The 27812-nt window shown below is 47.9% G+C and overlaps 12 protein-coding genes across 12 annotated transcripts; 8 read left to right on the top strand and 4 right to left on the bottom strand.

Moving 5' to 3' along the window:
* Positions 1-2489: 2489 nt before the first annotated feature.
* N7495_003639 (MFS transporter) lies at positions 2490-4287 on the bottom strand (the record flags this gene model as incomplete). The annotated part of the gene is made up of 3 exons (XM_057206290.1): positions 2490-2786; positions 2834-3840; positions 3900-4287. 3 exons carry the CDS (start codon positions 4285-4287, stop codon positions 2490-2492), a joined length of 1692 nt encoding a protein of 563 aa, XP_057063970.1.
* Positions 4288-5110: 823 nt separating this feature from the next.
* Positions 5111-6047, top strand: N7495_003640 (putative thiol methyltransferase; the record flags this gene model as incomplete). The annotated part of the gene is made up of 2 exons (XM_057206291.1): positions 5111-5579; positions 5731-6047. The coding sequence occupies 2 exons, from the start codon at positions 5111-5113 to the stop codon at positions 6045-6047; spliced, it is 786 nt and encodes a 261-aa protein (XP_057063971.1).
* Positions 6048-6143: 96 nt separating this feature from the next.
* On the bottom strand, positions 6144-7094 carry N7495_003641 (deubiquitinase OTU2; the record flags this gene model as incomplete). The annotated part of the gene is made up of 1 exon (XM_057206292.1): positions 6144-7094. The coding sequence occupies one exon, from the start codon at positions 7092-7094 to the stop codon at positions 6144-6146; it is 951 nt and encodes a 316-aa protein (XP_057063972.1).
* A 283-nt stretch (positions 7095-7377) lies between these two features.
* Positions 7378-8321, top strand: N7495_003642 (short chain dehydrogenase/reductase family; the record flags this gene model as incomplete). The annotated part of the gene is made up of 4 exons (XM_057206293.1): positions 7378-7407; positions 7454-7688; positions 7741-8044; positions 8102-8321. 4 exons carry the CDS (start codon positions 7378-7380, stop codon positions 8319-8321), a joined length of 789 nt encoding a protein of 262 aa, XP_057063973.1.
* Positions 8322-9048: 727 nt separating this feature from the next.
* N7495_003643 (alpha,alpha-trehalase) lies at positions 9049-11466 on the top strand (the record flags this gene model as incomplete). Its single annotated transcript, XM_057206294.1, has 5 exons — positions 9049-9168; positions 9237-9312; positions 9367-9488; positions 9542-11283; positions 11337-11466. 5 exons carry the CDS (start codon positions 9049-9051, stop codon positions 11464-11466), a joined length of 2190 nt encoding a protein of 729 aa, XP_057063974.1.
* Positions 11467-12970: 1504 nt separating this feature from the next.
* On the top strand, positions 12971-14834 carry N7495_003644 (isocitrate lyase 1; the record flags this gene model as incomplete). The annotated part of the gene is made up of 5 exons (XM_057206295.1): positions 12971-13174; positions 13226-13381; positions 13434-13776; positions 13825-14374; positions 14477-14834. 5 exons carry the CDS (start codon positions 12971-12973, stop codon positions 14832-14834), a joined length of 1611 nt encoding a protein of 536 aa, XP_057063975.1.
* Positions 14835-15448: 614 nt separating this feature from the next.
* Positions 15449-17655, top strand: N7495_003645 (hexadecenal dehydrogenase; the record flags this gene model as incomplete). The annotated part of the gene is made up of 6 exons (XM_057206296.1): positions 15449-15591; positions 15647-15877; positions 15927-16726; positions 16777-17003; positions 17060-17192; positions 17603-17655. 6 exons carry the CDS (start codon positions 15449-15451, stop codon positions 17653-17655), a joined length of 1587 nt encoding a protein of 528 aa, XP_057063976.1.
* Positions 17656-17915: 260 nt separating this feature from the next.
* N7495_003646 (putative AP-3 adaptor complex subunit mu) lies at positions 17916-19918 on the bottom strand (the record flags this gene model as incomplete). The annotated part of the gene is made up of 3 exons (XM_057206297.1): positions 17916-19338; positions 19406-19825; positions 19875-19918. The coding sequence occupies 3 exons, from the start codon at positions 19916-19918 to the stop codon at positions 17916-17918; spliced, it is 1887 nt and encodes a 628-aa protein (XP_057063977.1).
* Positions 19919-20142: 224 nt separating this feature from the next.
* N7495_003647 (uncharacterized protein) lies at positions 20143-20475 on the top strand (the record flags this gene model as incomplete). Its single annotated transcript, XM_057206298.1, has 2 exons — positions 20143-20233; positions 20294-20475. 2 exons carry the CDS (start codon positions 20143-20145, stop codon positions 20473-20475), a joined length of 273 nt encoding a protein of 90 aa, XP_057063978.1.
* A 363-nt stretch (positions 20476-20838) lies between these two features.
* On the bottom strand, positions 20839-21627 carry N7495_003648 (uncharacterized protein; the record flags this gene model as incomplete). The annotated part of the gene is made up of 1 exon (XM_057206299.1): positions 20839-21627. The coding sequence occupies one exon, from the start codon at positions 21625-21627 to the stop codon at positions 20839-20841; it is 789 nt and encodes a 262-aa protein (XP_057063979.1).
* Positions 21628-22253: 626 nt separating this feature from the next.
* N7495_003649 (uncharacterized protein) lies at positions 22254-25840 on the top strand (the record flags this gene model as incomplete). Its single annotated transcript, XM_057206300.1, has 5 exons — positions 22254-22349; positions 22455-22481; positions 22535-22660; positions 22729-25683; positions 25736-25840. The coding sequence occupies 5 exons, from the start codon at positions 22254-22256 to the stop codon at positions 25838-25840; spliced, it is 3309 nt and encodes a 1102-aa protein (XP_057063980.1).
* Positions 25841-26286: 446 nt separating this feature from the next.
* Positions 26287-27715, top strand: N7495_003650 (pepsin-like aspartic protease; the record flags this gene model as incomplete). The annotated part of the gene is made up of 3 exons (XM_057206301.1): positions 26287-26640; positions 26697-27569; positions 27632-27715. The coding sequence occupies 3 exons, from the start codon at positions 26287-26289 to the stop codon at positions 27713-27715; spliced, it is 1311 nt and encodes a 436-aa protein (XP_057063981.1).
* Between the last annotated feature and the right edge of the window lie 97 nt (positions 27716-27812).

Here is a 27812-nt window from a genome sequence, read left to right on the forward strand (position 1 = left end):
TCGACCGGGACAGTCAGGAAAGAAAGGTACAAAAAATGGGAGATTGAAAAGACTAGTGGCCGGGTACCTATGTATTCATGTATTCGAAAACTGAACGAGTATAAATCATAATTACAATTGGACAGCTATGGTAAGGCAGCGTATAAGGGTTCAATTACTCGAGGGGGTGGATGGGCCATACAAACGCTGGGCTGCAGTTATGGTTGCGACAATCGGGCCCTGGAACATCAACGATGAACTGTCCGATGTTATGGTCTGCCATTGGACCACGTCGCTCTTGGTCTCCATGCGATGAGGAAAGTTGGTTGGATTAATGAGGGCCCGATCCAGGATTAAGGCCGGGACAGAGCAGTATGATCCCCACTTTGCGGGAGAAGCCACAGCAGGGCGTATGCAACCACAGCATTAGACTGGGGAGAGAGTTGGTACGAGTCCGCCTTGTAGTAAGGTCATCTTGAGGGAAATGTTTCCAAGCAACTTCTTTGGTGCCAGCGGTAGTTTTGAAGGTTTTCATCTCTTCTTTGTATCTGTCTATTAGCCAGCGCATCGAAAATCAAAAAGTTGGGCTGATCTGGAGCGGATATGGAGTGGGTCTGAGACTGGAAATCTGCAGTGAAGCCACACCGAAAGAATATGCAGTGTTCCCAAAGGCATCCTAAAATGAAATGATGCAGTTGACCCATTTCTGCCCAACGTCCCCCGATAACGGGTAACCAAGACGCACGCCTAACTTAGGCTAAGTAGTGCCGGACGAAGGGGGGCTGGACCCGACAGTAGGAGATAATTCAAGGTTAACAGTAGGAACCCACTGAGTCAGAAACTCACAGCGAAAAAGCGAAAAAGCGAAAACGCAATCGACTTGATTGAGAGAGTAAGTCATCGAGTCTGCGTCCACTCTTCGACACCGATATTCAGGCGATTCCCATCTCATCTCCGGGGAACTGCGTGGTATTACGGAGTACAGTAAGGGGATTTCAAATTCCAGATGGAATGGAGATCTTGACCCCTAATGATACATCCGCGCACCGTGCAGTGCAGGTGCAGAGAAGGAACATGCGGTGGAACGAAGGAAGGCGAAGATCAGGTGACGAAGAATCAATACATAGTACTGTTTCATTCTTCAATGTTCTCGACGATCAATGGATAAGATTAATGGTTTTTTTCCGTCGCAAATTCCCCAAAGAAGAAGCATGCATTGCTAATCGACTACCGTAGACCTGTGTAGCTAGCATGTTTCTTTAGTACGTGTTTCAAGCTTGGCACCCAAAAGACCCAACTCGTGAAGCAGTAGTACAGGGTGAAACTACAAATAGAAACCACAGCGTATTCAATATAAAATGGATAGTTGATTGGATCCAATCAGCAGAGCATCGATTTCAATCACACCTGGGATATTATAAGCCTGGGGTCCATCTCCTCCGTACGGACTCTGTAAAACTGCATATACAACCCTTCTTATGGCTATTGGCTGATTATGGAATTCTGGGGTTAGAATCCATCCCTAGGTAGCTATCTGAAGCCTCGTCCAGTTCCCATACTTTGATGCAGCTCTGATCCCAAGTCCCTGAAGAAGAGCAATACACCAATGCAAACATCCAATACTCATCTAAAGGCGGTATAATACGGCAAAATCAAAGCATCTGGATCTAGTGACATCATAATCTACTATCTATGAACAAAATCCTAGTCTCTAGAAGCAATTCAAACAAAAGCTGCACAGCCGATGATCGGGATGGACTCGTCACTCCAGATGAACCAATTAAATGTACGACGTATACAGTTTAAATGCAGTTCGTTTTACAAAAGGCGGGGTGGCGTAGCTTGATTGGTTGCCTTGGTTTTCGAGTGTGTAAGGAGTACAGAAACATACGTGGAATATTTGCCGTCTTCCGTGGAGTACGAGTTATTATGCAGAGTAGTACTAAGCCAGAAGTCTTTGAGTCTTCGATCACCTGACCACTTTCTGAATTCCGTCCTTTGTCTAGGAAATGCATCTGAATTTTCTGTTGTGATGAGCTATGCAGCACGAAGGAAGTACTACTTGAATCCCTGGATATTGGGAGACAGTATGAGAAGATTATCGCCAGCTACCAAGGTACAGCTTCCTAGGTAGCTATCAAGCTATTCCAAATGCTTAAGACTTCGAGGTCGTCTTTTCAGACACTACTTCTCTGTGCTTGACAACGAGAAGAGGATCCTGAACAATGAATAGCGGTTCTATTCTCGGCTGAAAACGAATTGTAATTTAGTCAAGCCAGCCGACTTTTAGACATCTATGGTAAAGCACCACTATAAGAAAAATGCATTGACGCAAGACATCAGAAAAGAACGCTCAAAGGGATATCGATATAAACCCATGGTGGGTGTGATAAAAGTGAAACAGAAGTCGTGAATGCCAGATCAACATGTTGGTAATGAAGGAGGGGCATGGCCAGCAGATCTGAGATATAAAATGCAAGACTAACAATGCAGACCGTGAATCAAATAGCTCATCGCATGTTGGCATCCATCTTTTGTCGCCACCGAGGGCCAAATACTCGCATAGCAAAGATGACCGAGCTGCTTGCGAAGCCGAGAATACCCAGAATGGTAAAAAGCCAGCCGTTGCCGATGGCGTTGATTATAGGGGCTGTGACGAGTGATCCAACGCAGGAAAAGATGTTTCTCATGAAGTTATTCAGCGCCACGCCCTCGGAAGACTTTTTGGGCATGAACTCAGTCAGCATTGTAGTCACCATGCTGAATATAAGCATGGAGCCGATGCCGAAAAAGAAGTTTGCAATCATCTGGAAAGGTCAGTCCTTGTAGTCATCTGACTCATCATTCGACATACCGGAACCAGCCAATACACCCCTTTGTCTGCCGTCCAGCCGTACCACAAGAGACCGGCTGGGTAAAGGAATGCTCCAAGCCAAGCGTTCTCACGCATTCTGTCTTCAGGACGAAAGACCAGCCTACCCTTTTCGTCATATCGGTTGGCCTTTCTGGCCTCTCGGTGCATAATGCTGTCCATCCATTTTCCGCCGAAGATACTTGCGACAAGATAACCAAGTGAGTTTGGAATATAAAGCAGTCCAACAACGATTGTTGAGAAATTATATGGTTCATTGCCAAAGGTTTCTTCCACACTGACATTCAACACATAAAGCGAACCAAAAGCGACACTGGCATAGTATACACTCAAAAGCACAGGAACATACTGCAAGTAAAGAATAATCTTCAAGGGATCAAGGAAGGAGATCTTCAAAAACTTGAGCCATCGAGTCGTGAAGTGGACAACCTTTCGGGATGATGCTCGACTGACCGGACGGGTTCCATCCTCATCTTCGCCTTCGTTTTTGGGAAGTAGGGGCTTTTGAATAACCAGCGTCTCTGGCAAGGCAAAGAAGATGAAAATAACAACGAGGGCACCGAAAGCCGCACAGAACCACATGGTGCTCCGCCAACCCCAGCGTTGAGCCAGAAGACCACCAATGATGGGTGCTAGCAAGGGTCCACACAACGGGCCAAGGTAGAAAATTCCCATGGCACGTCCTCTTTCACTAGAATCCCATAGATCAGCAATTGTTCCAGCGCCCACTGCTTGCACTGAAGCGGAAGCACCTCCACTCAGCATTCGCATTACGATCAGCATGCCAATTGAGCTGGATATTGCACAGAGGGAATTGAAGACGACATAGATGACAAATGATGTCAGGTAAATGGTGCGTCGTCCAAGTCGTTCACTGAAGGATGACCACCACAAAGGGAAAATGGACATACTCAGCATGTACAAGGAGATTGACAAGTTGGTAATGGTAGAAGTCGAGTTCATGTCCTTGGCCACTTGAGAGAGCGAGGCTAATCGGGTGGTTTTGTCAGTTGTAGGTACACATACACAGTGTTACTCGGTCACCTACGGAAAAAGATGGCACTTCCCATGGGTGCAACCATGCTAGCCAATGCGACAATGAATGTGATGAACCATTTCATATTTCTGGGGTAGGTCTTGGGATTTTCGACTTCAGCCACCAGAGTAAACTGACCAAAAAGCCCTCTGCGCTTCAATCGAGGTACTTTCACAGCCAGGCCAAGTCCTGTTGACTGACGAGACAGCGGGACTGGGGTTTCAAGGTCATTGCAGTTCTTCTCCTGGTTCTGCACCGAGATGCTGGAGTCGCGCGACCGGGGCTGGGATTTGTAGACATGTATCTTGTCATGATCCGAGTGGGGGGATTCTGCCTTGAAAGTTGGCGAACGTGATTGTGGTGAATCCGACATTGCGACGTCTTTTCCGATATCAGACATTCTCAATCGGCAGTTCCTCAGGACCACAAAGTGTCTGAGTTTGAACCAGATAGGATGCCCAAGCTGAAAGCCTCTGCATGAAACAACAATATAGAGCCTCCGCGATATCAGCAACAGTGTGAATGAAAGAGGCAATGAGTTTGTCGTGGTCTCTGAAATCGGTGGGGGAGGTTTGGTGAGGACTATAAAGAGCCGAAAGAGGCAGGAACGGATCTTTGGCTGATTTAAACTCCTTAGATAATCATCCTCTAAAACGTCTGAAATCAATTATACAAATAATTTTTGAAGAGGAAAGAGGAAAAACCATTATCTGAGGAAATTGGATAGGAAAAAGATCTTCATTTGATTTCGCCATTTGCAAAGGCATGTTCTGCATTCAGAATCAGAACGGTGAGAACACCGACAATCACCGAGATCTGTGAATGGTCTGGATTAATATCCGGCTATCAAAAAGAGGGGGTAATATTAGATAACTATTAGGATTGAATCCTTCCAAGGAACTCATTATCATTGCCGTTCTTCCGTTAAGGGCGGTTTATTCCGACAACAGAATCTAGATCTATCAACATAGATAGATCTACATAGTAGTTACTTAGATATGTGTGCTTATAAAAAGAAGTGTGCCTTTCACCGGTCATAATTGATAAGAACACAGTCCACGGGCAATGAGAAGTCAACAGTTTATATTTACTTATTTAGTTAACTAGTTAGTTAACATTTGGGGTGATTATTAATCAAAATAATTGATCACTAGCAGGGCATAAGATACAGGTCTTCATACTCCAATCAGTGACATTTTCATTATAATTGTCATTCACCCACAATGACAGTCAAGCCCAAAGACATGCAGGACCACATGGCCCAATACACAGATGAAAATTACGTTGACGGCTGGGCCGCACTATGGGACAAGGGTGGTGATTTACCTTCGGATGAAGGATTCCCCAATCCAGCACTAGAGGATACATTGGTGCAGCAACAGATGACACTAGGCTTACCCATTGTCAATGTTAACAGGTGCAAGGCCCTAGTTCCAGGCTGTGGTCGTGGAGTCGATGTTCTCCTGCTTGCTAGCTTTGGATATGATGCCTACGGCCTCGAATATAGTGCCACTGCCATTGAGGCATGCAAGAAAGAGGAGGCAGAAAATTATAGTTGGTATCAGGTTCGGGACCAGGCTGTAGGTCGGGGAAAGGTGACTTTTGTGCAGGGTGACTTTTTTGATGATGCATGGTTGCAGGAGATTGGAGTTTCTCGGAATGGATTTGACCTTGTCTATGACTATACAGTACGTGCATACCTTGCCACTCCTTACAAACCATAGTATTCAAATGTTTGAGCGTCTTAAATTGCTTGTTAGTTTCAAATATGTCTCTTTTTCTCTACTTTCTAACCACATACAGTTCTTTTGCGCTATGAGCCCTGCACTTCGTCCCAAATGAGCACTTCGCCATACTCAACTTCTGGCTCCATCACCCTTGGGTAACTTGATCTGTCTCGAGTTTCCCCGTCCAAAAGATCCCAAGGCTGCGGGGCCGCCATACGCCTCGCCATCCGAGGCATACATGGAGCACTTGAGTCATCCGGGAGAAGAAATCCCTTATGATGACAAGGGCTTTGTCAATCAACACACTCTTACCCCGAGCAAAGCCGGGTTCGAGAGTGTGGCACACTGGCAGCCTGAGCGGACATTGCCAAGGGGCCAGTATGAAAACGGCATGATCCATGACAGAGTTTCTATTTGGCACCGACGATATTAGAAGCATAAGGGGGAAAAAAGGTGGAACTCGGAGATCTGATCGAGCAGATTGTAAATACAGTCACAGCCGGGAAGTTTTCGATCCGGGGATTATAGATTAAGACTTCAGAAGTGCGTTGTAATGCTCGCCAAGTCCGTAGGAGTGGCGGTAGTATGCTAGCCAGATAATGCGTCTGCGTTTTTCCTCCTCTTCAAAGGTATCCATATCACCACACTCGATCTTCTCCATTCGCCCATCACCTTGCACAACATTGATGTCCACACCATAAGCCCTCGCAATGGCCTGTAGCTCAAGTTGACCTCCCCACTCAGCAGTAAGCTTGATCTTGCGCGTGTATTCATCCAACGGCTCCTCCATAAACGCTTCAAAATCGTCCTTGTTCTGTATGATAAAATCAGCCGTTACAGCCCGAATAGCCCTGTACCCGTCATGCTGCGGCGACGCAACGGTATCAATGCGCGATTGTGTCGTCGGCTGGAGAACAATTCGGCTTGGGTCCGGCCGCAAGCCAAGTCCAGATTCATCCAGCTGCTTGGCAACAGACGAGTATAGACAGTGTCCATCCGGTGTCACTTCCACTTCTTTCAACCCTAGCTTTTTGAAAACCACCTCCATGACCTCTCGCTCGTTGCCTCTGTGATCAGTTTGGTTTGCGGCCTCTTCGGCGGCGGCTGCAGATGCCGCAGCTTGTTCGGCCGCACGGCGGGCCAGACGGACTTTTTGACGGTTTGGTTTCTTGGTTCGGGCAGATAATTCTTCTGAGCTTGATAGAGGGGTGGGTTCTGCGGCTTGGTGAGGTTTGCTTTCGTTCTCGTTCGATTCTTTGGTATTGTCTTCTAAGCTGAGATCTTCAATGCCGTTGACAGGGTCATCGCCATTTAGAGCTGACGTTTCCGCCTGGTGCTGCTCGTTGAGCTCCCTCTGCATCCGCTCACACTCATCGTTCACTCCTTTGCGGGTTTTTTTAGATGCGGACTTTTTCTTCTGGGTGATCCGGCCTTGCAGATCTTTTTGCTCCTTGCGTTGTTTTGCCAAGAGCTCATCCATACTGGAACAAGCTTAAATGTATTGAGGATTGTGGTTTGAGAGATCGGAAGTTATAAAATAATCTGAAAAAAAAGGATCGACTCAATTGTTTAGAGTAGGGTCAAAACGCGCCCCGCGAAACCCTGCGCTGCCCTAGCTTCCATACCTGATATTGTGGAACCGGAAAAAGTATTTCACCGAACCTCGGCTCGGGTATGTAACAATGAGGGGACCAAGCTGGGGAGCTCAAAAAGCAGTCATGTAACCATCTGGAAGCTCAAGTCTGGAGATATCAGATTGCAAGATGGATTCAGAAAGTCTTTTCAATGTGAAGGTTGGTATTCTTAAATTGACGCCGTTACTCTGCTAATAACACTCAGGGCAAAGTGGTTCTGGTTACAGGCGGAGCTAAGGGAGTCGGTCGCATGATCTCTGAGGGCTATGTAACGAACTTCGCCACTGTCTATATATCGTCACGCGATAGCAAGGCATGTGAGCAGGCGGCTAAAGAGCTCAATGCACTTGGCAAGGGCAAGGCATATGCCATCCCGGCCGATTTCTACAAGCACGACGATGTAAAGAAGCTGGCCGAGGAATTGGGAAAGCGAGAGAGCAGTCAGTTTAGCATCAATTTCGGATGAGAAAAACGGCTCACTGGTATATGCAGAGCTCCATGTCTTGGTCAACAACTCCGGCTCTAATTGGGGTGCTTCCTACGGCGAATATCCCACCGAGGCCTGGACTCGAGTCCTCACCCTCAACCTACAACGTGTTTTTGATCTAACCCAGCTGGTGACTCCTCTTCTAGAGAAGGCATCTTCTTTGAATAACCCAGCCCGAGTCATCAACATTGGTAGCATTAATGGCCTTACTGTCCCGGCACTTGAGAACTATGCCTACAGTGCCAGCAAAGCCGGTCTGCATCACCTAAGCCGAGTGCTGGCCAATCACTTGGGCCAAAGAAATATTACGTATGAAGTCCATATCCAACTTCTCAATAATAATACTGACATTTTATCTTTTCCCAGTTCCAATACCATCGCATGCGGTCCCTTTGAGAGTAAGATGATGGCTGCTACGCTCAAGTCATTTGGCGAGACAATCAAGGCTGGAATTCCACTTGGCCGAATTGGAACACCCCAGGATGTGGCTGGTACTTGCTTATTCCTGAGCAGTCGAGCTGGTGCCTATGTGAATGGTGCAACTATCACTGTGGATGGGGGTAGCGCCGTTGCCGCAAAGCTCTAAGCATCAAGTCACGCGATGACAATTATAATTAGACGAGTCATCAGATGACAGATTTATCATGGAATCAACCCCTTACTTATTACATGTCGGAGAAAGGTCCAGTCCAGTCCGGTCCACGTCCAGGTTGACGTCCACGTCCACGCTGTCTGGAATAAATAATCCGTAAAAAGTACTGCAGCCCTAATCATCTGACAGTCTGAAAAAAATATAAAAATGGCTTAGGGTTAAGTCAACTTGCTTTTTTCAGGCCAGCCTCGTATTTGAAATTTGAAATATAAAACAAAAAGAAACAAGAACCCACGTCAATTGTGGCCTCTATTTCTTTCAATTGAATATCCTTTATCGGAGGCGATTTAAATTGTGGAGCGGGCGACATCATCGATTGAACGTCATTATCCAAATCCACTTCCAACAGCTTCTCTTCTACTTCTTACTCTTCTCTTCCTCTCTTCTATTCTGATAAATCTTATTTCAACCACTCCCATATCTCCCACCGTTTCGTTCCGATTTATTTGGAATTGGAATTGGAATTATCATTTATCTCACCTTGAGCTCATTATCAACCCCTCAACTCATCTCACCATTCGTCGCACATACCCTTACTGTGTGAGATTTCCACTGCCACAGGAGCAAAAGTCGGTGTGGAAACTGAACAGGCACTCCCCTACGTTACTCAATACTTTCTTTGTGCCACTTCCTTTGTGACACTTCCTTTCTGCGACTGAATATGAGCTCGCCAAAAAACCAACAGCTGGGTCCATCCGACCCCTTCTCTCACCCAGATATCTATTATGGGAAGGATGACTCCATTGCAAGAATCCGTGACCGCAGACGTGCTTTCTCGGCGGTAAGTAGGTCTGACTGTGCGTTTTACCCCGCAGACTGGACTCCAGCTAACTCAAATGGTGGGGTTAGAGCTTGAAGGACTATAGCAAGGATAGTATCCATGAGTTTCTCGGTACTATTCCACCTTCGCGACGAGGTAGTCATGGTACGTTTCTATTGGTACGGAAGTCTGAGCCTTTGAGTCTGACCAGTTGTATAGATGAGTCGTATGGACAGCCTCGCAAATTCCTCATCGAAGTGGACGATACACTAGAGACACTTCTCAAGCAGGAAGACACTGATAGTAACATGCAGATCACAATCGAGGATCTGGGACCGAAGGTAAGTTGGCCAGGCTGGGGTCTCTGATGATGGCGGCTGACTTAAATCAATAGGTGCTTTCGGTCGGAACGGCTGGATCGTCAGGATTCAACCGTGTTGATGTCCGTGGAACTTATATGCTCTCCAATCTTCTCCAGGAACTTACCATTGCCAAAGACTACGGTCGGAAACACATTATACTTGATGAAGCCCGCCTGAACGAGAACCCGGTGGCGCGACTGTCCCGTTTGATTAAGAACTCCTTCTGGAAAGCACTCACTCGACGTATTGATGGCTCCAATATTGAAGTGGCGGGCAAGGACCCCAAGGACTGGACGGATGACCCGCGACCTAGAATTTACATCCCACCGGGCGCTCCTGCACAATTTGAGTATTATACAAGAATTGCTAAGGAGCGTCCGGAGTTGCGTTTGGATGTGCAATTGTTGGACGTAGACATAACTCCTGAATATGTCATTAAGCTGAACGAAAAGCCAGGATTGCTGGCTCTGGCTATGGAAAACTTCACAGACGAGGCAGACGAGAATGCAGACCTTACCGGCGTTCCATTTGTGGTGCCGGGGGGTCGATTCAACGAGCTATACGGTTGGGATAGTTACATGGAGTCCCTGGGACTGCTCGCCAGTGATCGTGTTGACCTCGCCAAGGGCATGGTGATCAACTTCTGTTTCTGCATTAAGCATTACGGGAAGATCCTGAACGCCAATCGCTCCTATTACCTCACACGCTCGCAACCCCCTTTCCTTACCGACATGGCCTTGCGCGTGTTCGAGCGAATCAAGAATGAACCCGGTGCGCTAGAGTTCCTCCGCAATGCGGTTCTTGCTGCCATCAAAGAGTACCACAGTGTATGGGTTGCTGAGCCGCGCTACGACCCGGTCTCCGGCCTCTCACGGTATCGCCCCGAGGGCTGGGGTGTGCCGCCAGAGACCGAGGCAACTCACTTCACCCATCTTATTGAGCCATATGCAAAGAAGCATGACATGAGCTTTGAAGATTTTGTCCGGGCCTACAATAACCGCGAAATCAGCGAACCCGAGCTGGATGAATACTTCCTTCACGACCGTGCCGTGCGTGAGTCCGGCCACGACACCAGCTATCGTTTGGAGCGAGTCTGCGCCAACCTGGCTACGGTTGACCTGAACTCGCTGTTGTATAAGTACGAGGTGGACATTGCTCGCATCATCCGCATCTACTTCAAGGATAAGCTGCAGATCCCCGTCGAGTTCCGCACTGCTGCGACGAGAAACATTGAGTCTGAATCATCTGCAGTCTGGGACCGCCGGGCCCGCAAGCGCAAGCAGCGAATGGACCAGTTCCTCTGGGACGCGGAGAAAGGCATGTACTTTGACTACGACACCGTCAAGAAGGAGCGTACGGGATACGAATCTGCTACCACATTCTGGGCGATGTGGGCTGGTCTTGCTTCACCTGCACAGGCTGCTCAGATGGTAGAGAAAGCACTGCCTCGATTTGAAGCATTTGGTGGCCTGGTCTCTGGAACAGAAGAGTCTCGCGGCCCGGTAGGCTTGGACCGACCTAACCGACAATGGGACTACCCTTACGGCTGGGCACCACAGCAGATGTTGGCCTGGACTGCATTCATGCGGTACGGATATGAGGAAGAAGCCGAACGACTCGCGTATAAGTGGTTGTACATGATTACAAAGGCGTTCGTCGACTTCAACGGTGTAGTCGTGGAGAAGTATGATGTGACACGACCAATCGATCCGCACCGAGTCGATGCCGAGTATGGAAACCAAGGCACTGATTTCAAGGGCGCACCACGAGAAGGGTGAGTTCAATAACGTCCAAGGGCTTTGATTAAATACTGACTATCTTTTCCAGCTTCGGGTGGGTCAATGCCAGTTACGTCTATGGTTTGGAGATTCTCAATGGGCACATGCGACGCTCGCTGGGAACTATAACGCCTTACGACACATACCATAAAGCTATTATATCTCAGAATGCTAACTGAAGGGGGTTTTTTCTCTTTTCTTTTAAGGGATGAATGGGGACAAAACCAGGTGCGTTAAAATGTATAGAGCTGGGCTGCCTTTGACCGTCTTGACTTGAGTAAGACGCTCTATAAAACAGATATTTCATCTTGGAAAACGGCTTCAACTCCACTCCCCTCAAAAACGAATGTATATGGTGTATCTATTCATTCATTTCGTGTAATTCGGATTACAATTAATTATGCAAAACACTACAACTCCAAAACAAACACTGAAACCCTCGCAAAATCAAATCTCCGCATTGAAAGGCGAGAACCAGCGAAAATAATCCGGGCCGGCAACACCGTCAATGAAGAAAGAGGCTCTAGCATCCCGAATCTTACCTCGTAGATCTATTAGCGATGGTTTAATTATGATGCGGAACCTGGTTTTCCTGATTTACCCGAAGGTTCTCATAATTATCATTATGATGTAATCTGGAAGTATGAAGACCATTTGTCGACCTCATACTATGTATTCTGTAGTCTTGATGTGTGTATAGAAGCCGAGGTCCAAAAATGGGTCGGCTGTCATTGGTGTACAAGTAATGAATCTTCAGTCATCTTGTTCCGGTCTGAATTCGTGTCTCAGGTGAGGGGTTACTTTATTTAAGATGATAGTCATATTGATAGTCATAGTTGGGTAGATAGGTGTTTCTATGTACGCAGGTGTAAAGGGAATGAACGATTTCCCATTGATATGTTGATATCTAGTGTGTCTTACAGATGAAGAACGGATCTTTGCATGTGGAGAAACTACTGAATACCGGGGCATGACGGGTTGTATTGATGACTCAGATACACATCCGAGTTGAAATCTTGACTTTACTCCTTATTTTTGGACGGGAAATAGGGAATAAGATAGAGAAGTAGATAATCAATTGCGATTATGAACTATGAATCTGTGCAAACAATTAAGATCCAAATTGATACTTCCAGAATTGGTTGGTTGTAATAAGCATCTCATGTGAAAATTACCGTGTATCGTCACGTTTAGATGCATGTGTTTCGACGTCATTGATCCGATCTATTCGCGTGCTCAATTTCTACTTCCATCAATATGCATAGATTTGCCCGTGTAGAGAAATAACGTCAAAGAGATAGAATACTACAATACTGTTCAGCGATATACTACCATAATGATCTCTTAACGTACGTGAAAATTGGAATACAACCTCTTCAAAGTTGGTCCATTAGGCCGAGGATCTACAAGTCTGGATCCTCAGTACCGAAACTATATCCGGTTCACTCATAAACGTTGAAAACCTAGGTAATATTATTCTGACTCTTATACGGTCCCGCTCAGCCGAGAGTTTACCGACTGTGAGTTAAGTAGTTAAGTACTCCCCATGTGATAGTTAGCCAGTTTATTTTACTTCAAATCTCTTTTCATCTCTTCTTTCTTGCCTAAATTATTACATATCTGAGCTGTGTTCGGATAAAATAAGTCACTTTTCTAAACAATTTGCCTTAACAAATCAACATCATGGGTTTGCATGAAGATGAAGATCGGCAGTATGCCGAGGACGTCCAAGCTGTCCAAAATTGGTGGAAGGACTCACGCTGGAGGTTCACCAAGAGGCCCTTTACTGCTGAGCAGATTGTAGCCAAACGTGGCAATCTGACGATTGAATATCCATCTAATGTCCAGGCTAAGAAGCTCTGGAAGATCTTGGAAGGAAACTGGAATGTGAGTCTGCTTTCCGTATACTTGAGATCGATGCTCACATCTCTTCAACAGAATAAGCAAGCTAGCTACACCTATGGCTGTCTAGAACCAACTATGATCACCCAAATGTGCCAGTTCCTCGACACTATCTACATTTCTGGTTGGCAGAGCTCGTCTACAGCCTCGTCAACAGATGAGCCCTCTCCCGATCTGGCAGATTATCCTATGGTACGTTTAATCTTGCGTTACTGAGTGATCATCGCTAAACAGGATCTCGTAGGACACTGTGCCAAAGAAAGTCAACCAACTCTTTATGGCACAGCTCTTTCATGACCGGAAACAGCGCGAGGAGCGCATTACTACCCCCAAGGATCAGCGCTCGAAAGTGGCCAATATCGACTACCTACGACCTATCATTGCCGATGCCGATACCGGTCACGGTGGCTTGACAGCCGTCATGAAGCTCACCAAGCTCTTTGTTGAGCGCGGTGCAGCTGGTATTCACATCGAAGACCAGGCTCCTGGTACCAAGAAGTGCGGACATATGGCTGGTAAAGTGCTCGTGCCAATCAGCGAGCACATCAACCGTCTCGTTGCTATCCGGGCTCAGGCCGACATCATGGGTAGGTACAATAGACTCTCAACCGCAACCCATATCTAATAAGATACAGGCTCCGATCTCTTGGCAATTGCCCGTACCGACTCTGAAGCCGCCACTCTCATTACCTCGACCATTGACCACCGCGATCACAGCTTTATAATTGGCTCCACAAACCCTGACATCCAGCCCTTGAACGATCTCATGTTCAAGGCCGAGCAGTCGGGCAAGAACGGCGCCGAGCTACAAGCCATTGAAGATCAATGGACGGCTCAAGCTGGCCTTAAGCTGTTCCACGACGCCGTCATCGACGCCATAAATGCCAGTGGCGGCAACAAGCAGGATCTGGCCGAACAGTACCTAAAGGCCGTAAAGGGAAAGAGTAACAGTGAAGCTCGGGAAATAGCCAAGAGCCTCACCGGCGCTGATATCTACTGGAACTGGGACGCTCCTCGCACCAGGGAGGGTTTCTACCGCTACCAGGGCGGGACTCAATGCGCCGTCAACCGTGCCGTCGCATTTGCACCATTCGCAGATCTCATCTGGATGGAGAGCAAGCTTCCAGATTACAAACAAGCCAAGGAGTTCGCGGACGGAGTACACGCAGCATGGCCAGAGCAGAAGTAAGTGTCTCCCCCCTGTCTCCACCTCCGAACGGGCTGGACCCCCTTTTTAGACTCTTCCCCACTCCGCACAAATCCGACAACTGACCGATAATTGTCTAGACTGGCCTATAATCTTTCGCCCTCATTCAACTGGAAGAAAGCCATGCCGCGCGACGAGCAAGAGACGTATATAAAGCGACTGGGCGAACTAGGATACTGCTGGCAATTCATCACGTTGGCGGGTCTGCACACGACAGCGCTGATATCGCACCAGTTCTCCAAGTCGTTTTCGGAGATCGGCATGCGTGCATATGGCGACCTAGTTCAGGAACCTGAAATGGCTCAGGGAGTCGACGTGGTCACTCATCAGAAATGGAGTGGTGCCAACTACGTTGACAATCTCCTTAAGATGGTTTCTGGTGGAGTCAGCAGTACCGCGGCCATGGGAAAGGGAGTGACCGAGGATCAGTTCAAGTGAGTGGGAGACTTGAGAAACTGATTATTAGTATCTCCGGGGTAGAGAGAGCTGAGAGAATCAGTGAGCTCCTACTTTGTAGTTGTCACTTTGTGCGGCGTGCTTTTGGATATCGTTTTGACTTGATTCCCGGCGTTCTCGATGTAAGCAATAAAAGAATTCACAACGTTCCCTTTCGGCTCAGAGTCCGAGTCCCCCCAAAGAAGACTTAGCGCCCGGAGGAAAAGTTGTAAAAGGAGATTTGCGACAACTAAGTCGGGTTGGACGTGGATTACGGAGAAAATATTCACGGGAAGGAATGGAAGGATTCTAGAGTATTGAAGCAGATCGGATTTAGATTGAAGGTTAATTTGACGTGAATTATTAAGAATACCGGGGCTGAAGGGCTGAAACCGAGCAAGAGAAAAAAAGAGGAATAAAGAGGAATAAAGAAGAGTAAAGAAGAAAAGAAGAGGAGGAACAAGACCAAAAATCAAGTCGAGAGTGGAGGAGGCGGAACTAAAGTCAAGCCAGGAAGGAAGTGTTCTTACCCCGAATATTAAGTAATTTTCAAATATGAACCCCTTCTCTCTTTTTCATCTTGATTCATTTTCAATTTCTCCCCGCAACACGCAACAATGGGTGTTATTGTTCCAGAGCTCAAATATACTCCATTGGAGGCCATTCCTGATCGCGTCTCTATCATAAAGAATACTTTCTTCGAGAATAAGACTCGCGACATCGAGTTCCGTCTCGTGCAGCTTCGCAAGCTTTACTGGGCGTGAGTGCTACCCTACCCTGCACTAGAAAGCTAGACTAAACTGACATCTTAATAGCATCAAAGACAATGAGCAGGAGATTGCCGAGGCTTGCCGACTCGACTTGAACAGGCCATTGTTTGAAATTATCACCGGAGAGAGCGGATGGGTGCTCAATGACCTCGTTTTCATCATTCGCAACCTCAAGAAATGGGCCAAGGATGAATCAGCTGAAGATATTGAAATTACCTACAAATTAATGAATCCTAAGATTAGAAAGGATCCCTTTGGTTGCTGTTTAGTTATTGGGTATGTTGTTTGGCCTGATTACAAGAGTAAAGCTAATATCTGATAAAAGCTCTTTCAACTTCCCATTCCAGCTCACTTTGGGTCCGGCCATTGGCGCTATCGCCGCTGGTAATACAGTCATTATAAAGCCTAGTGAAAACTCATCGCACTGCGCCGCTATTATGCAAAAGCTTTTTGAGACTGCCCTTGACCCCTCCTGTTACCAGGTCATCCAAGGTAGCATTGATGAGACCCAGCTTTTGCTGGCCCAGAAATGGGACAAGATCTTCTTCACTGGCAGTCACGCTGTCGGTCGCATTATCGCCAAGACTGCCGCGGAGAACTTGACCCCGGTCGTGCTCGAGTTGGGTGGTATGAACCCGGCCATTGTGACCAAGAGCGCGAACCCGAGATTGGTGGCTCGCCGCATGCTCTGGGGTAAGACTTTGAACGCAGGCCAGATCTGCACATCTCAGAACTATCACCTTGTGGACAGGGAGGTCCTTCCTCAGGTGATCGAGGAGTTCAAGAAGGCCTACGACGAGTTCTATCCCAACGGTGCCAAGGCATCACCCGACTACTCACGTATTATCAATAAGAGACAGTTTCAACGTCTCAAGTCCGTACTTGACAACTCTAAGGGCAAGATCTTGATGGGTGGTGAATTAGACGAGGAGGAGCTCTACATAGAGCCCACCCTTGTCTTGCTCGACTCAACCGAGGACTCATTGTGCGAGGCAGAGACCTTCGGTCCCTTCCTTACCATCATTCCCGTGGACAGCACAGATGAAGCAATTAGACTGGCTAATAATGTGCAAAGCACACCTCTCGGCGTCTACCCCTTCGGCAACAAGGCCGAAGTTGAGAAAAGTATGCTCTCCCCACCACCCTTGATCCAGCCACACTCTGACTTGATTTAGTTATCGCCAATACCCGATCTGGCGGTGTTGCCGTCAACGACGCCTCTCTGCATATTCCCACCTTGTCATTCGGTGGGGTCGGAGAAAGTGGTACCGGCTCATACCGCGGTCGTGCCAGCTTCGATGTTTGGGTGCATCGCCGTACTATTACCACTAGCCCCGGCTGGATCGAGGCCATTCTCGGGATCCGTTACCCTCCCTACGCTGCAAAGGTGAAGCCGTTTAAAGTATGTTCACCTTCCACTCCAGGTATTACTTAGGAGCTAAGTTAACATCTCTTCAGATCGCTACTGCGACCTACCCAGACTTTGACCGCACCGGAAAAAAGATTGTATGCGGCTGGCTCAAGTGGTTTTTGACACTTGGAGGTGGATCAGCTACTAAAGGGGCTGTCCGATATGCAACTATTGCAGTTAGTAAGTGAACCAAGCTCTTTTGTCTTTCCCACATCTTCATTCCATCTATTGCGCTGGTGTTTGAAGTCTTTGACTTCTTTCCTTTCATCTTCTCATTGTTCACTTCCATCAGAAGAAGGAGAAGATAAATAGTATCCAAGCTCTATTGCCCCTTCGGCTTGGTTTCGGTCTTAATCATGATCATGACGAATAACTGGAAACACCTGATCCCTTTTCAACTTCTATACCCCTTTTCATCGTTCAATTGGCATTCAACATACTTCATCTTTGGCTTTTCATAACCTACACTTTCTTCTTACGCTTCAGCTATGAAGAGGCAGCCTAAGCGTTTAATCATAATTCAGAGGCGTCCTTGTTTCAACTGCTCAGCTACCATTCTCCTCTGAACCGCTGCTCATACAATCTTACAGTCTACTACTACGTCATCAAATACCTCGAGCGTGGCGGCACCAAGTTCTGGTGAGACAGCTACAGGAAGAATGGGAATCGGAATGGGAAAGGGAATCAAAATTGAAATATGAGCGTCTACTTGCTGTAGTATTTGAAAAATACCTGAGGCCATCAATCTGGCATGGTTTACTTTCTATGACAACATGGTTATAATCTAATGTAGGTATCGTTGAAGATATTCAAATTTCTATGTATGCAGTAACTATCATTATTCATGCTCCGCTTCAAAACTTGATTTTCCCGAAAATAAAAGACATCCTTTTCAGTATTGGATCAGCAGCGTCTTTCTACGCCGCGCTTACTCACACATAGATACTTAACTCCTTTATAAGGCTTCACACTCTCGCCCAGTCCACGACTGCGACGCTGCTCGATATTCAAGCTTTCTACTTTAATACCAGATGGAAGCCACCCGCGCACAGAGAAGGAGACAGAAGCCGAGTTCGGCATGAGAGAAGCATTTATCTGAGCCTTTGTCCTGCGCGCAGGTTTTGACGCAGAGGATGGAGAGAAAAATGCAGGAAGTTGAGAGGGAGGTAAAAGTTGAGAATGAGAGTGAGGATGAGAACGGTGTGATTCGGCTGGAGTTGGAGTGTGAGGTTTAGAGTGGTTGGGAGAAGGGGTAGAAGGTTTCGGTAGTTCTAAGCCGTCACCGGCTTCATCGATGACAGGTTTCGATTTCTTGGTGGACTTCTTTTTCTTTTTCTTTTTCTTGTTCGGGTCCGAAGATCTTGTCTTCCTGCTTGTTGGTGCAGCCGGATCATTGTATGACGTTGGAGCCTCGTAGTAGCCTTGTAGTAGGTTTGCGTTCGCATCCTCATCAGCGTCCTCGTTACTATCGATTTCGTCGTCTGCAGACGGGTAGCCTGCAACTGTACAGCGCAGCGTTGCAGTACCAGATGTTGTTCCGGCATCACGACCCGTTGGGACTCGCCATTCAAGCAGCCCGCTACTGGGTGAGTACTGCGCGTCACCGCGACTGGCCTGCATATCTGTGATATGTCGCACAGACTTGGAAATGGGCACACTGACGACAACCTCCTCCAATATGGGCCCGGCAGAGCTGCTATTGCCGCCTAGGAAGGAAGGTGTCGAGCTGCCTGAACCATTGCGCGTAGTAGCCGGGCGTGACGACGGATTATAGCCCGGGAATCTCGTGTTAAGAGTCAAGCGGACCTCGAACTCGGACCCACTTGACCCTAATGACTTTCGAATGTCCACTATGGCTGGGAGAAACAGTTTCTCCATGTGGCTGGGTGCTTCGTCAGCGTTTGGGTCGACGGGGAGCAAATCGACCTCGTACCCGGCCAGAATGAACCGGCCGTCCGGAGGAACAAAGCTGAGATCGCCGGGCCGTTCTCGCCAACGAGCGAGTCGGACACAGGGGTGGAAGACTGGCAGTTCGATCTTCTTAGCAAGTGACTGCTGACCTCCAGGTGCTGAAAGAGACATCATAAGATCTGGCACGCCTGATATTTTTGCTGTAAATGCGATAGTTCCGGAAACCAGTGCCGATAGCAACCGCCCCGATGGCGCCATGGTGACTGAGAGTGATTCGATAATGTCGACATATAGCTCGTTTGAGGTGTGTCGTACTGCGGGCCGTCGCCAGGGAATCGCGGGGCCCTGAGCTACGCTAGCTGCAGCCAGCGATTGTTTCAGAGGATTACTCGATCCTTGGGTTGGTGTAGATGTACTAGAAATGTATAGATGTCAGGTACAAATATTAAAACACAAGCTGCATATGCTGATCTTGATCTTACCCCGGTATGCTGATTCCTCCAAGAAGCTTCCCCATCCACCCCGGCACCTCGACAACTTCCTGTAAAGCATTCGGCTCGGTATTGCACACCAACCCGCCATCGCACATCTCATGTAGCAATTGCGCCACGACCTCATAGTTAGACTGGATTTTGATAGAGAGTAAAGGAGCCCCGACGAAATCCTCGAGCACATCGACTACGCGATGCAAGAACTCCAGTACCAGAAGGGGCTCAGTGTCCACCTCGCTAATCGCCAGAAATAGAAGATTCGACTGAATTATCGAGAACACTGTCACCGGTGGATTCGTGCCAGGAATGTACAGTAATGAGGGACGCGGGGCAGCATGCGCGAGGTAGAGGGGTAATATGGCGGCGGCCGATGGCGGGCGGGCTCTGTATACATGCTCGACGAGAGGGGCGCTACAGGAGGTTAGCAGGGATTCAGAGATCTGGAGACCAGTTGACTGACTTATGCTCGTCGTATATGTAGACGGCATCTATCTCGCCGCTCATTTTTGCTGTTATTTGATGCTGGGTCGTTGAGGTGTTTAATAAGCTCGATCCATGTGAAGCTGTGTATTCTGCCGCCGAACGCCGCCTTGATTATCTTTCGGCCGCATGAATTACCGTGTGAGGTGATGCTTGACGGAGTCGATTATTGATTCAGTCTGTTCAAGGTTTCTCTTATTATCTCCTTTCCAACATTTGAAGCAGTATCTACTCCTTCCACACTCATCATGACTCCTCAATTAGAAATCCAGCCCAAGGATCCAAAACAGGTCCTTACGGAGGAGAAATATGAAGACTGCACAGCCTGCAGGGTCACTGGTACGATTTCAATTACATATTATTTGGACTGTTAAAATGAGGAAGTATTGACTGGCATAGGATCTGCGGCATTCGTCGGTCTCGGTATCTACAGCTACTACAGCGGCATGAACAACCTTCGGAAACAAGAGAAGATCATTATGCAAAGCGCTACGAAATACAAGATGGCTTCACGCCAGCTGGGAATCGCTACCATTTCGGCGAGCTTGATCTGCGTGGGTGTTTGGCGTGCATTCAACTGATATCGACGAATCGGGAATATACCACTCATACAACTGTACGATAGGAGAAAAATGAAGGACAAAAAAAGTATGAATAGCATACTTGATATCGATATGCTAGTCAATGGAAGCTGCCGCACCGGGTATCGTTACCAATCCCAAGTCCTCTAAATGCTTTCCGAAGAAAACCCAGATAAAAGAAATTCCAGCCCAATAAATGCAATAGGTAAACCATATTATGCAACCAATCTCCACCCACGTATGCACCCGAAAAAGATAAGAGTAGAAAAGGTCACCCCAGGGCTTTTTCAGCTGCGCGACAGTCGGAATAATACATCCGTGTTCATCCATTCGTCAACTTCGTAGAGCCATTGTTGTTATGCTCTAAGTGAACCGTCCACGTTTGCCACCTCCGAACGGATCTAGTCCTTTATCTGTCCCCGAAAAGTCAAAAAAATCTGTGACGTTGAACTTGCGCTTCGACCCGAGAGCAGCTGGGGACTCCCGCGATGAAGCACGGGTGTTTTGTCGGCCGCGACTGTGACGAGAAATACGGGGTGTGAAGGAGACACTAACTGGTGCACCGTCTTGCGTAGCTGAGGGTGGGTTTTCGGACCCTTGCATGTCCATATCCAGATCTTGTCGTTGAGGGAAAGTCGGACCAGCGGAAAAGGTGAACATAGTCGAGGTTGGGACTGTGATCTCTTGGGGTTGTTCGGCAGGGGTCAATGTTTCTGATCGAGGGGCTGTGGCCGGAATCGAGGTGGGTGGTTGGCGAGAGAGGTACGAAGGCGGTGCCTGCGATGTTTCTTTCTGCGAGGCTTCTTTATGGCCACCTCGTGGGCTCGAGCTGTGCTCTCTCTTTTCTATTTCCACATCTTCATCACTGCTCAGGGATGAGTTTCCGTCGTACCTCTCGGTAGCCCATTGTCGAATTCGCCATCCCTCGCCATCACCGACGCCGAGATTCTCGTCATCGAGGAATTTCAACAGGTCCTCTAAAGCCTCCTGGTATCCAGCTTGCTTTGACTTGTCCTGGTCCAGGGCTGCAGTCTTGTAGAGTTGGGTGACTGACAAAGCAGCAGCTTTAAAGGATTGAAGGAGTTGTTCCGATGGCTGTGGCCGCCTCGGGGAGCTCGGCAGGCCGGTGTTCAGTGACCGCATGGATTCCATGATGATAAAACCAACAGTGAGCAGTTGTGAGAATTGTTAGAGTTGTAGAGGGTGTGGTAGTGGGGATGTGGTCTCAGCGTTTTGGGACTAGGCTGTGACAACACGAGTAAGGAAAAGCAGAGCCTGTTCGTTTATCAATATATATAGACCCGCTTTATAGGATAGTTATCAGGTGAGCGTGCGAAGTGACTGAAAGACCAATTTTGTCCCCGAGTCTATATATTAGGATGTGATGCCAAAGTGATGTTGAAGGCATGGACTTGTGCTGTTCCCCCTCTGCAGATTTCCGCTGACCGGGTAACGTGACCCCCACTGCGGGGAATAAAAGGCCCGAAATGCCGCTCGGATAATGCTGACTCATGTTGATGACTAACATATATAGCCAATGATAACGTGCAGTTCCCACCGCGCGCTCATGCCCATTTGCTATCTTTGTCGCGCGTTGAGCTAACTATTACTTCCGTTTCCACCTCCCGGCTTTTTTTCCCGTGATTAACCCTAGAACCTCAATTGTTCCTCAACTACCAACCTCTCCAATCAGTGGTTTCAATCGCAAAATTCACGTTAATAGTTACAGAGACGTGTTTGACCTACTTTAAGTGCGCTTTTGCGCAAAGAGCTCCAAAATGGCAAGAGCACCAACCGATTCACCATCCCAAGTGGACACACCTATGACTGACGCAAATGATGACTCTATCCCATTGGTTCCAGTCGACGCGCCTGTAAGTCGTCGTTTTGTTTGGGCTTGAGATATCTTGCAACCTGCACAACTGAATAAATTCCCTATTTACAAAGGCCTTTGAACTGACTATTTGATCTCGATGCAGAGCCACCAAGACACCCCTGAATACACGGTAACGATTTGTCTAAGTCTATTAGTCTATATATAGGCTGACAATCCACCTAGGATACCACCGAGAGCAGTGTCGCAGGCGACCTGGCAGCAGCTGATGGACGCCGACGCAGAGCAGAGGCTACTCAGTTGAGAAAAAGTCTTCTTGGAAAGAAGCAAAGTCGCTTGGACGAATCCAAGGTATCTACATCCCTCTAATTTTTACCATTCTTTAACCCGTAGGCACTGACCACTGGCCTCTTCCACAGGAAGACGACTCGATTCGACGTTTCCGCTACCTTCTCAGTCTGACTGATCTATTCCGCCATTTTATCGAAACAAACCCCAACCCACGGATTAAGGAGATCATCGCTGAGATCGATCGGCAGAATGCGGACAAGTCTAAGGCACGCAAAGGAGCATCGCGCTCAGGTGGTGCCGCTAGTGATCGCGCCCGCAGAACCGAGCAGGAGGAAGATGCCGAGCTTCTACAGGATGAGAAACAGGGTGGCGAGACGACAACCATATTTCGGGAGTCGCCCGCTTTTGTCCATGGTGAGCTCCGCGACTATCAGGTCGCAGGTCTGAACTGGCTCGTTTCCTTGCACGAGAATGGTATCTCTGGTATTTTGGCCGACGAGATGGGTCTAGGAAAGACTTTGCAGACAATCTCGTTCCTGGGTTATCTACGTCACATCTGCGACATCACTGGCCCGCATCTGGTTGCTGTGCCTAAATCCACGTTGGACAATTGGAAGCGAGAATTTGCCAAATGGACGCCCGAGGTCAATGTCCTAGTTCTTCAGGGTGACAAGGAAGAGCGCCAGCGCCTGATCAACGAGCGCCTGGCCGACGAGGATTTCGATGTGTGCATCACCAGCTATGAAATGATTCTTCGCGAGAAAACGCACTTCAAGAAGCTTGCCTGGGAATACATTATTATCGATGAAGCCCACCGTATTAAGAATGAGGAATCTTCACTTTCGCAAATTATCCGTCTCTTCAACTCGCGCAACCGACTACTCATCACCGGTACTCCCTTGCAAAACAATTTGCATGAGCTTTGGGCTCTACTCAATTTCTTGCTGCCTGATGTTTTTGGAGATTCAGAGGCTTTCGACCAATGGTTCTCTACGCAGAGCTCCGACCAGGATACCGTTGTGCAGCAACTTCATCGTGTCCTTCGGCCATTCTTGCTTCGACGAGTGAAGAGTGACGTCGAAAAGAGTCTTCTGCCCAAGCAAGAGATGAACCTCTACGTGCCCATGTCTGATATGCAAGTGAACTGGTATCAAAAGATTCTGGAAAAGGATATTGATGCCGTCAACGGAGCGGCCGGCAAGAAGGAGTCCAAAACTCGCCTACTGAACATCGTCATGCAACTGCGCAAGTGTTGCAATCACCCTTACCTTTTCGAAGGAGCCGAACCGGGCCCTCCGTACACGACCGATGAACATATTATCTACAACTCCGGAAAAATGGCAATTTTGGACAAGCTTTTGAAGCGCATGAAGGAGGACGGCAGCCGCGTTCTTATCTTCTCCCAGATGAGTCGTGTCTTGGATATCCTTGAAGACTACTGTGCGTTCCGCGAATTCAACTACTGCCGGATTGACGGTACTACGGCTCACGAGGATCGTATCTCTGCCATTGACAATTACAACAAGCCGGGATCGGACAAGTTCATTTTCCTTCTTACTACACGTGCCGGCGGTCTCGGTATCAATTTGACCACTGCTGATATTGTGGTGCTTTTTGACAGCGATTGGAACCCCCAGGCGGATCTCCAAGCCATGGATCGTGCGCATCGTATTGGTCAAACCAAACAAGTCAAAGTTTTCCGATTTGTGACCGAGAATGCTATTGAAGAAAAGGTGCTTGAGCGTGCGGCTCAGAAACTGCGTCTGGATCAACTTGTTATCCAACAAGGCCGCGCTCAGCAACAAGCCAAGGCCGCCGCCTCGAAGGACGATCTTCTCGGCATGATTCAGCATGGCGCCGCCAACGTTTTTAAAAGCAAAGAAGCAGGTAGCAGAAGCGCGAATGACATCACTGAAAATGATTTTGAAGCTATTCTTCGAAAGGGAGAGGAGCGCACGGCTGAGCTGAACAAAAAGTACGAGAAGCTTGGCATCGATGACTTGCAGAAGTTCAGCTCCGAAAGTGCATACGAGTGGAACGGCAAGGATTTCACTGAGCGCAAGAAAGATATTGGACTGACCTGGATCAATCCACCCAAGCGAGAGCGCAAGGATAACAAAGACAACTTCTATTCGATCGACGCATACTATCGTGACACCCTGGCTACCGGTGGACGAACCGCAGATACCAAACCCAAGGCGCCGCGAGCGCCCCGACAAATCACAGTTCATGACTGGCAATTCTTTCCCCCCGGCCTACAGGAGTTGCAGGAAAAGGAGACTGCATACTTCCACAAGGAGATTGGCTACAAGGTCCCATTGCCAGAAGGTCCAGAGGATGAGCTCAGTGAGCGCGAAGCTGAACGGGACCTTGAACAAAAGGAAATAGACGATGCCAAGCCTCTCACTGAAGAAGAAAAGGCCGAGAAGGCTAGTATGTCCGAGGAGGGATTTTCCCTCTGGAACCGTCGTGATTTCCAACAATTCGTCAACGGATCAGCCAAGTTCGGACGCACCGACTACGTAGGCATTGCCACCGAGGTAGATAGCAAGGAGCCCGATGAGATCAAGGAGTATGCCGAGGTATTCTGGGAACGATACACGGAGATCCAGGATTACTCCAAGTACCTGCGGGTGATCGACCAAGGTGAAGATAAGGTCCGCAAGATGGGCCACCAGCGCAAGATGCTTCGAAAGAAGTTGGAAATGTACCGTGTGCCATTACAGCAGCTCAAGATCAACTACACCGTGTCTACAACCAACAAGAAGGTTTACACTGAAGAGGAAGACCGATTCTTGCTAGTGATGCTAGACAAGTATGGCGTTGAAGGTGACGGTCTTTACGAAAAGATCAGGGATGAAGTACGGGACTCCCCGCTATTCCGCTTTGATTGGTTCTTCCTCAGTCGGACCCCTGTTGAAATTGGTCGTCGATGCACTACTCTACTGAATACAGTGGCTAAGGAGTTTGAACCCGAGGGCAAGACCAATGGGGAGGGTAAGGGCCGCGGTCGAGACCGTGATGAAGATGAGGAGAATGATGACGCGGCACCTGCTAAGAAGAAGGCTAAAAATGGCGCCACCGTGAGTTCATCATCTGAAGTCACATCAAAGTACTTTTGCTAACTTATTTCAGAATAAACAGGTCAAAAATGTCAAGGGTAGCAAGGCAAACTCAACTACGCCATCCCGAGCTAATAGCGTTACAAATGGGCCCAAAGGAAAGAGCCGAAAGAGATAAGGGATAACAGATTTGATTAATACTTTTGTTTACTTTAGTTAAGTCTTGGCCCTCCGAGTTCCTGGCGTTCGGCAAATGAATTCCCATATAGAGAAAGTAATTTTGAAAAACGCTTAGAAAGGCTTATCTGTTGACTAGTCCCTGCAGCTGAAAAATGAAATCACATTGCAGATCCGATACCACGTCAGACCCTTAGTGGATGTTCGATATTGCTAGATAGGTCACGCTAACCAGATATAGTCATTTGAGCAGTTGTTTATGATGAATGTGACACAGTTGGTGAAAGAGAGCAACTGACCATAAATGACCTAAATAAATACCTGGAATGCACCAATGCCTGTATTTAGTATAATTCAATCGCCACCCCACGACTATATATGCCCTCAGCCATGTCAATCCTGAAGTTTCTCAGATCCAAATTTCCTCACTCTCGCAAGCTCTCCACCATGTCTGTCGCCACAACTAAGCTGAAGATCATTACCAACCCTCAATACCAGAAGTCAGGTACAAAGTCCTATGTGCATTTGATGCGAAAGTATGGCTTTGAACCAACTCTAGCCGGCCCTTACTTCGTTGGTAGCACTCTGCACCAGATTGGTCGATCATATACTGATCAGGCCGTCGGTGGCCGTGTTCTTCGTCGACGCAAGATCCATAAGAAGCACCTCGATACTAATGAGGTAGGGGAGGTTCCTGCGGAGGATATCCAGAATGACTCCGAGTATCTGGTTGAGGTTGGAATTGGTACTCCAGCACAGACCTTGAAGCTAGACTTTGACACGGGCTCAGCCGATCTCTGGGTATGAATATGGTATTCCTTCGCTCCGTTCATTCTTTGCTAACAGATTGTATACAGGTCTGGTCGACTGAACTCCCCTCTTCTACCTTGTCCTCGAGCAGTGGCCACACTGTCTTTGACAAGAGTAAGTCTAGCACCTTCAAGGAGCAATCAGGCTCGACATGGGAGATCTCCTACGGAGACGGTTCTTCTGCATCTGGCAATGTCGGCACCGACAATGTCAATGTTGGTGGTATAGTTGTCAAGAACCAAGCCATCGAATTGGCCGAGAAGATGTCAGCACAATTTTCCAGCGGCGCTGGCGATGGACTGCTGGGTCTCGCCTTCGGTAACATCAACACTGTACAGCCAACAGCAGTGGCCACACCTGTTGAGAACATGATCACTCAAACCGATATCCCAAAAACCGCAGAGCTGTTCACAGCCAAGCTGGGCTCCTGGCGTGATTCCAATGAGCCCGACAAGGGCGAATCATTCTACACTTTTGGTTATATTGACCAGGCTACTGTCACAGCATCCGGTGGTTCATTCCACTATACACCTGTCGACAACAGCCAGGGCTTCTGGGAGTTTGAATCAACCTCCGCGACGGTAAATGGCAAGACTATTACCCGTTCTGGAAACACCGCCATCGCCGATACAGGTACTACTCTTGCTCTTGTTGACGACGCTACCTGCAAGGCCATTTACGATGCTATTGAGGGAGCGACTTATGACGAGAGCAGCCAGGGATACATTTTCCCATCTGACACCACTGCTGATAACTTGCCTGTTGTATCCTTTGATGTTGGCGGCAAGCAGTTTGTGGTTCAGAAGGAGGATCTGAGCTATGCCGAGGCCAAGACTGGCTATGTCTACGGTGGAATTCAGAGCCGTGGATCTATGACCATGGATATCCTGGGTGACACTTTCCTGAAGGGAATTTACGCTGTAAGTAGATTACTTTCTTCCCACGGACCCCTTGTATTGCATTTGCTGACTTTTTTGTTCAGGTTTTCGATGTTGGTAACCTCCGCTTTGGTGCTGTGCAGAGAAAGGAGCTGCAACAGAATCTCGCTACTCCTCCTTCTGAGTAGATTGGAGGTTGAATATGAACTTTTTCTACGCAAGAGAGGAGTAATGAGTACACCATGTAACTGATACTATAGCGTGTCCCCCTAGCAAAGGTTCTCT

The sequence above is a fragment of the Penicillium taxi genome (genome assembly GCF_028828555.1).
Source record: "Penicillium taxi strain IBT 34144 chromosome Unknown utg000003l_segment0_segment0, whole genome shotgun sequence".
NCBI classification, from domain to species: Eukaryota; Fungi; Ascomycota; class Eurotiomycetes; order Eurotiales; family Aspergillaceae; genus Penicillium; species Penicillium taxi.